Source organism: Austrofundulus limnaeus, unplaced genomic scaffold, assembly GCF_001266775.1.
Source record: "Austrofundulus limnaeus strain Quisiro unplaced genomic scaffold, Austrofundulus_limnaeus-1.0 Scaffold90, whole genome shotgun sequence".
NCBI classification, from domain to species: domain Eukaryota; kingdom Metazoa; phylum Chordata; class Actinopteri; order Cyprinodontiformes; family Rivulidae; genus Austrofundulus; species Austrofundulus limnaeus.
The window spans coordinates 1,140,736-1,150,074 of record NW_013952492.1 but is presented as its reverse complement, the minus strand read 5'-3'; the positions used below and the strand labels follow the sequence as shown (position 1 = coordinate 1,150,074).

Below are 9,339 nucleotides of genomic sequence, written 5' to 3'. Positions count from 1 at the left end.
GGGTTGATATGTAAATATAGTTTTTGCATTTGCTCAAATTGAAAAAACAACAACAACAAACATAACCCTTAAACCCTCCTTTTAATGACTTAATGATACCAAAACAGCAAATGTGCAGGAGATAAACCATTCAAAACATTTAAAGGTGGGTGGGGGTGCTATACCAAAACCAAGTAACAATATTACCTTTAGTTGTTATGAAAATGCTGTATATATAAAAAATAAATTTGACGCTGCATCATATCTATCTAAAAGCCTTGAAATTGACCTCTGTCCATGTAAGAACCTTCTACCATTTCTAACATTCCCACTTCAGCACATCTTCACAACTATACTTTGGGAGAGGGGGCCTCTGAGGGGTGGGAGCTCGGCTGCAGACTGAGCTCTAGGGAGATGATTTGTGTAAATAGGCGGTGCTTTGTACCAGCAAACGTTTAAACAGTTCCACATGGCTACCAAAGGAGATTCAAGGATTTTTCAAACATCCATGAATGAGTCAAAGTAACACTCTGGTTATGCTTTTGATGAGAATGGCAACATCATATAAAGCTCAAAAATGTTGATTTTGCATAATACCACCATTTATTGCATTTTTATTTGTTTACAGCTGGTTGAATTGTAAAATGTATAAAATATAAGTGTTCTATTAGATTAATTTATTCTTCTTCATCTTTGTCAATTTATATTTCATTTGTGTTTGAGGGATTTATCTCTGCTGTGAAAAAAACTCGTTAAAAATTTCCTTGTGGAAATGTTTATTTTTAGACACACAAGTAATCTTTCTCATGCATTATGAATGTATGCTGCTGAAATAAAGAATTCTGAACAGAGCCGTGTGTGAGGAGGATGCCTGTTGGCTGGCTGAGGACTACACGCTCTTAGATCTCCTTTTTTTTCTTCTCTTTTCTTCTCATTACAGGGTTTCTGTCCTTGAATCTAGACGGTGATGCTTGTAATGATGCTGCAGCAAACAGCCTCACTGTCAGATCTGTTCGTCAGCTTCAGCGTGTGGAAATGGTGGAGGGCTGTCCGGAGGAGGTGGGGTCTGTCCGATGTGTTGACTGCCTGATGGAGAGAAGAGGGGCACAGCAAAGTGAGAATGAAACGACACAGAGTGCTGTGCAGATCAGGACTGCAGACATGGAGCTGCAGCAGCACAGATGCTTAAATGTTAAATGAGTCTAATGTTTAGAAAGGCTGCAGCAGAAAAGGCTTCCATCGAGGTAAGGCACTTAAACATCAACAAAGAAGCGTACACACTGTTATATTTATAGATACTCGCATTTTAATTTTTCAGTGAAAGTATGTCGCAAGACTTTTGAGTCTTGCTGCAGATTGTTCAGAATGTTATTTTCTTCTATTCTACTAAAATTATTTATGGTTTCCTTTTTTAAATTCCTCCGGTATTCTACCTGTCTACCGTCATACATTACATTTTTTTGTATCAGTTGCGTTTAATATGTGATCTATCCTCTCATTCTCTCCAGGTTTGTCCCAAATTAAATCACAAGTTTATTTGTGAAATCAACACTATGTGATTAAACGACGTGACTTTGCTGTTGAGTTTACAGAGCAGACCTTCACAATGGGATTCCTCAGGACCATTTTCCTCCTTCACCCTTTCTTTTTGGCTCTATTACGTCATGTCACAGCTTTAAATGGAGAAAATGCCAGTGAAACACAACAGGCAGACACTGACAGAGTTACACCGTTTCTTACACAATCCTCATATGAACCTCATGGATCAAGTGTGACACAAGAGAAGCCCATGTTTGGACCAGAGAATGTCAATGTCCAGGGTCAGCCTTTGAGTTGGACCTTAATGTCATCTGAAGATACAGACAGACAAGGCGTGCTCGGTGAATACAGTGAGGAGAGCACTGAGGCACCTTTTTCATATCTGGATGAAGGACTTCTATCGAAACACATAAAGACGGAGGTTGCTACTAGCAGTGTGCAAGCATCAAGGTCTTCATCAGGACCTGTGCCACAGAATCCTATCCAAGAACAAATTCGTAATTTGTCAGCCGAGATCAGAATTGTGTCTGTTCTGCAGCCCACACAGAGTGAAGAGAATGAACCAACATCTATCCCACTGCAGGAACAGGTGACAGAGAGCCATTTACCTCTTCTTCTGTCTGGCTTAGTTCCACCGCACAAACCCGAGCAGAAGTCATCGCCTTCAGAGTCAGATGTTCCCAAACCTAACCCTGAAGGTTATGCTCCATCAGCAGGTACAGACGGATGGCCTAAAGGCATGTCTGTTTCCAAAGGGGAAAAGCAAAATGGACTGGATGATGTTACAGATATTTTACACAGAGGAATCATCAGCACAGCTACAGGTAAGATTCATACTTAGAGCTGAGAATAATGCTTTAAAGGGGTGAGCAAACCTTTTCTCAAGAGGGCCAAAATAAAAATTTTTCAAGGGCTGCAGACCAAATGCAATAATATAATACATAAAATACAAATACTTTTAAAGTAAAGTCCTTTTATTTATATTTTTTAAAGCAAGCAGCCAGTGTGTTCCTCCATGTTTTGTTTTGTTTTTTATAGCAAATGCACTTGGAAAAAGTTTGGCATACGCTCAGACAGCAAAGGCTCACGGGACATTTCATAAATTGATAAAATATGAATATTTATGGTCTTAATAAAATGTGATTTTCTACACATACCCTAAATTTAATCTGAATTTCTCTGGTAAGTACTTGTATTTCACATTTTATCTTAATATAATTCAAAGATAAAGTAAGCACCATGTGTGAAGACTACCTGCACCATAGCTCTTTATGAGGTCTTTGGGTCAAAAGTTATAATGACTAAGTGAAATCAGTGTTTTACATAGGATGATGGGGAAATTACAATATAATAACCAAGGCAACTGCTGATGGGCCAAATCAAATGGATTTTCAGGCTGATCTTGGCCCGTGGGCCTGACATTTGGCAATTGTGCTTGTGCAATGTATCTGCAATGTGCAATATTTAGTATTCTGATGGAAGACAAAGTAGTTGTACATTCAGTAAGTGGTTTGCATTACCTTACTTCTTTAGGTCTTTATTAGGATCAAATATTCTCCTCACTGCCCTCTTCCCCTCTCAATCCTGCAATTACACTCCTTATTTAATCTTTCACTCTCTTGAAATTTTTCATACATACGGATGTCTATGTCAATCCCCATCTTGGTCCACACATGCAGCCTTGCTAATATTTACTATATACACATTCACGGTGGCACTCACTTGTCAAAGTGTTGTGTCCACAAACATGGGGGAGGGGAACTTTCACAAAGCTCAAAATTATCCTCCTTTCTACTCCTGCATGTCACATGGATCCATGTTAAGCAGTTTGGTGAGTAAATGCGCAGATAATGACAAAAATCAGTGGGTCAATAAAGGATTTGCAGTTAAAATATGTTAACTTTGTGTTTGATGATGTTGTGCTGGTACATTGGATTCAATTCTAATGGAGCTTTGGAAATAGGATGTGTTCTACTTCTAACCAGTAAGCTGGACTCCAACATTCAAATGGCTGAAGCTTACTCTGAACATGATTTTATTATGAGAATAGGAAGTTTAGATTTCCAGCTGCCTTAATCACAGCTGATTACTTGTTGTTAAATACCTTGCCAGCTCTGTGCAGTTAAAATAAAACCTTTTGATCATAACTTATGAATATCACCAAAAGAACAGCAAACAGGTCAATGCTGGCTAATCAACAACACACGTCTCTCTCTCCCTCTCCCTCTCTATGCATGCAACTTGTTCTTGCTCCCATTTCTCACTGTGTGACCCACTTAGAGCCTCCCAGTTGCAAGCCAACTCTGTTTTATTATAGATTAACTCCACACAGAGAGACTGTTCAAACCTGATCTCATTTTCAGAGCTAAAAAATGTTGTAAAGGACTTTAGCATTGCTTAGATTGTTTTGTTAATTTTACGTGTTAGGCTGGTAATCAGTAAAAAAGAACAACAAAGTAGGGCCATGCTTTCACACAAGTAGAAATATGAGGTTGTAATTTTGAGTACTGGGTATGTCAATATGCTTATAAAACTGATAGTCTTCCAAGAAAGTTCTTGTTTAGTCTACAAAGCCCATCACCTGTTAAAACCTTGATTCCTTTGTCATTTTATTATTTTCTGGCATAATCAAAACAAGATGAAAATGTTTGACAGTATCGTAATGTGATTGCTTTTTACAGATGGTTCCAGGAAAGACAGCCTGAATGTCTCCAAGACCAGTGGCACATTTCTGCCTGGGGCTAGCATGGACATGATCAGCACACCCTGCAAAACATCAGCTGAGACCTGGACTCCCACCTACCCAGATGATCTTACACCTAGTGAGCCACTTCGTCCCTTTCTGATACTCAACCCTGGCCTCCTGGTCCCTCTGTATACAGACTGGAACTCTGCACTTAGCACGTGGGGATTTGCATGGGAAGCACACATCTACGGCCTGGGAGCTGTCTTCTCTCTCTTTGGCCTGACCTCTGTAGTCTGTTTGTTAGGCTTGTCCATTCGATGTCCTCCTGGGTTCCCATTTTTCACAATGCTGCACTTTTTCATCCTGAGTTTTGCTGGGATCCAAGCCTTCTGTTTGGTCTATGATGCATACAATTCTCAAGATCGTCTCCCTCCTCTGGTGACTCAGATGCTCTCTGAACTGCCATTGCCATGTTTGATATCAGCCTTCTCACTGGCTTTTCTTCTGCTCTCCTTGAACTCACGCAACCATCTTTCACTTCCTCTTGCTATTTCTACCTCATTTTCAGCCTTGCCCAAACCTTGCCTATTACTATGCATGTGTCTGTTGCATTTTTCGATCTCTCTAGGGTGCGTTGGCCTCCTTCAAGTTTTCCACAATCTTCCTACTGTGATCATTCTATTTCCTCAGGGTGTGTTTGTCTGCCTCACCGTCTTTCTCTCATGCTCCTACCTCATCTTCTACTGCTTAATATTAGTCAATTCAAAACATATTTACAGGCTGAATGACAGCAGAGAGCCTGGAGGATCCCCTGAAGCTACACGTCCTCCAGTTTGTCCTTTTTCCAAAGTAGAAGACTGGGAAAGGGCAGCAGGAGCTGGTTTAGGAAGTTCACTATGTTTGCTGGGATGTGGAGGCCTTCAGCTTTATGGGATACTGCATGTCCTTGGTTTCAGTGGGGTAGATGGGTTTGGTTTCCAGCCATGGCCCTGGTGGGGCTACCAGATAGGGTGCAGATTTTGCGAAATTGGTGTGTGTCTAAGTTTGTCTATCATCGGCACACATCCTGTTTTCTGCAAAAGTAGCTCCTCCATCAAGACCTTAACCAACCCCCGACCAGGATCTTGGTCTCGTCTGTTCTGCAGTTCCCCTTCGCGAGAGTTCAATGTCACTTCTCAAGATGGTACTAATTCTCCTGTCCTCTTCTCTCATGAGTCCTTGTCTCAGGGTAAACAGGACAAGCCGGTGGTCTGTGATGTTGTCACTAAGAGGCAGTCAGAGTTGCTTCCCCTTTGTTCAGTGGAAAACCTTCCTGCAAATGGAATAAATAGTGTCAACAAGCTCAGCCAAAACCAAAGTACTTTTCCTGTACTTACACCACCAAAACCACTGGACAAACCTAAAAACATGGCTGAGTCTCAGCAATCATCCGTGGAGAGTGCAGGTGCAGAGACTGATTCGACTGGTGACCTACGGCCTCCATCTCCCATTAACCTGTCTCGTAGTATTGACCAAGCTCTCTTCAATGACTCTTTGTTCTCTCAAAGTGTATTTGGTCCACAAACGTTGTTCCATGGGCTCTCGAGCGTTTCTTTGAGCTCTTTTAACCAAGGTACATTGAAGCAAGGACCCTGTTCAGTTGGAGATAACATTTACAGAACCTCCTCTTGTGGAAAAGTGGATCAAGAAAAAGCTGTGTCCAATTCCAGAGCTCCCCAACTCCATGGCACTTTGACATCACATAATAATCCGGCACCGGAACAACTGGATTGGAAGGGGAGCATTACTGGCTCAACCCAGGGTTTGTGCATTCACCCCAAAGAAACAGGAAAGTTGCGGTCAAATTCTTGGACAAACAGGGGACAAAACTTTGCACAAAGCAACTTGCCACGAGCAATCCCCCACCTGTCTTATCACAGGCGATACCGAACACTGAGCCTGGCCTCCCAGGACAGTCGAGGCTCCGGTCGGTTAGCAGGAACTAAACAACTAAGTGAAAGCAAGCAGCTGGAATGGGATACAGCTGTGCAAGCAGAGTTTGTTACTGTGTGCAGACAAATTGATGCGCTGAGTATTTGCAGTGATACAATTGAATTGTAAGAAGGTATAAAAGTTGAACACCGTATTCTGATCAGATTACTTATTGCAGGGATTACATCATAGAAAATATATACAAAGAGGTATTGTGTGATCTAAATAAAAGACAATTTACAATTGTAATTCAGTATGACCTAATATTTCTCTGTAAATAATGGTAAGATGTTTTTCCACCTCGTTAGGGTTCCTGGTTCAGACCCAGAGTTTAACTTTTAACATTCTGGGTTTCTGTATAAATTTTATATTGCAGAATAATTATAGTTGTTGTCAAAAAGTTATTTAAGATAAGATAATTATCATAGGACTTTACTGCTGGGGGTGTTGTTTTTAATAACCAAGAAAATGTAAACTAGTGTGTTTTCTATTGAGATTATAATTGACACCTGCTCTTTTCACATGAGATTGTTGAAAAAAATTCCATAAAAAGTACAATTCTGAATGAAAGTAATGTGTAAATACATTTTAGGAAAGTAAGACACGGTCAACGAGCATCTTGCTTGTTTGCAATAGCAACTGCTTTGTTTAGAAAGGATATTCTTAGAAAAAAAATTCTGTGAAAAGAAAAACAAATAACAAATAATGACCACTCTAAAAATGAAATGTTGGATTTACTTAACCATGTTATGTGACCTGGTTCCACTTAACTGAGTTGAGTAAATTCAAAGCAACATACTCTTGTTCTTTGGTTAAAAAACTGGTATATTGCTTTGAATTTACTTAACTCAGTTAAGTGGAACCAGGTCACATAACATGGTTAAGTAAATCCAACATTTCATTTTTTACAGTGCAGAATTGTTTTTAAACAAAATGAATTCATGATTGAAATGTAAAAAAAATGCTAGACTGTAAATACTTTAACAACCATTTAGAAGCTTCTTGCACTTTACTCCTTTCATTTTATTCATATGTTTAGTTTTTCAAAGAACTCATGTTTCAAAGTGTTTTTCAATGGTCTAAAATCAGCAGATGAGAAATAAACATTTACCTTTTTTGTCACCTGTTTTGTTAGTGCTACATCCCATAAACATAGTTATGGTTTTTATTGTAAAATAAATTATTTAAGTGTTTTTCAACATGTTTATTTCATATATTGTCAAACATTTAATTTTATAAGATTAAATTTCACATTAATACGACTACTTGTCTCTGATTATCTGTGGTGTTTTGTTTTATGCAAATGTAAAGACACTTATTATAGCAAATATTTTAATTAAAAGAAATTGGATCCAAGTATGTGTTTATCTTAGCTGTTTGCTCTGAATGATATAATCAAATATCTAAAAAAAAAAATAAAGGTAAACTAAAATGCTGAATAAAAACTTTTAAGGAAAAAAAACTTTTTCACCAAAATTGAAATGTTAAAAAGTTGATGATCTTTATTTCTAGAAATGCTGTACACAGCACACATTTAATGTCTGATCCTTCTCCTGAAAATGTTTTCTCCTCAATGCTATTTACAACAAATGCATTTAAATGTTTGTGAGTGAAAGACAATCATAATATTCATGTTTTTACAAAATGAACCTGGAAATGAACAAAATACCAAAATTGTCAACCAGACCTCGGGCTTAATGAACTGAAGTTGACAAAAGTTTTTTTAAACAACAATATATTACTTGGCCTTTACAAATTCACTAGTGCTGAATTTACTTAACCAGGTTATGTCAACGGGTTCCACTAAATCAATTTGAATAAATTTAAAGATACAGTGTGTACAACTCTTCACATTTACTGAACTTGGTTTAGTGAAACTCGTTGATATAATATGGTTAAGTAAATTCTACTCTTCATTTCTTAGAGTGTAATATCAAAGAAAGTAAAACAGAAATGTGAAAATTAATTTAGCTTCTTATTGATAATTGAAAAGGTAAATCAACTTAAAATTGAGTTGTTTTTTTAAGGGATCCCTGATTAGTTGTGACATTAGACTTTATTTAATAAACTTATATTTTAACTGTAAAAATACTGTAGGATGTTTGGTTTTTATCCTTTTTAAACTAAAAGTTTAAAAATATATTACACGGACGGGGCCATTTTATTTACACGCAAAGCATTCTGGGTAAATGATGACTTGGATAGGTCATCGGTGCGAGGCTGCTAGCGAGCTATATCCACCCTGAAGGTTAATCTTGGACAATATCTGATGATCGACTCTTTTAAATGAAACCAGAGAGCGTTGACAGAGAGGAGAAGGTAGAAATGACTCAGCCAACTGAAAATGTGGATGGAGGACAACAGAGCTGCTTCATGGAAGAACCTCAGATTAGCCTGTTAGCCAGACTTAAACTTGAACAACTAACCTGAACCAAACAACTAACCAGATCAACTCATTTTTACACTCATTAACATCTTTAATAGTCATACACATGCAAACACATCATTTCTACAAGAGAAAGTCTGTGTCATTGGTCACAAATCAACACCATGAGTGAGAGGTACTTCCTCATGTGTGAAGGTCGACTTTGTTGTGCTGCTGTGTTCATACACTTGAAGCGTTGACCCCAACTCTGAGCCATAGCGCAATCTGCTCTGAAGCCTAGGCTACTAAATGCAGAATGCACTTTATATGTATTGAAAAACAAAACAATAAATGCTAACACATTACTGTAATGCAAAAACACAATTCTAATGTTAAAAATACACTTAATGTGCCATAAATTAACATAATAAATGTTAAAATTTTAACACTAACTGTGAAAGAGAATAACACAAATTTGCTAAAAGTGCACTTATTCAGTGTCCTAAAAGAAGACCAGTGGGTGTCAAATTTTAACACTATTAAAGAGTGAATATTAACACTTTAAAAGTGTTAAATATTAACACTTTTCAAAGTATAATTTTAACTCAGAATCTGTGAGAATTATATAAACTCAGAGAAAGTGTTCAATTTAACACTCTGTGAGTTAAATTAACACTTTGGATTTTGCTGATCCATGGCATTTGAGAGCTTCCTGAATGAATGATGTACACTGATACATGTTTCTCTGTGTTTTTTTTGCACCGAACGGAAGGGAATTTCAAGTCAAGAACATTCAGTG

The 9,339-nt window shown here is 37.9% G+C and overlaps 1 protein-coding gene across 1 annotated transcript; it reads left to right on the top strand.

Moving 5' to 3' along the window:
• Nucleotides 1-616: 616 nt before the first annotated feature.
• On the top strand, nt 617-4,756 carry prrt4a (proline rich transmembrane protein 4a; the record flags this gene model as incomplete). Its single annotated transcript, XM_014012351.1, is given in 3 exon segments — nt 617-1,223; nt 1,488-2,342; nt 4,200-4,756. Coding segments are annotated over 2 exon segments (1,314 nt in total), but the record flags the coding sequence as incomplete, so codon positions are not given.
• Nucleotides 4,757-9,339: the final 4,583 nt, after the last annotated feature.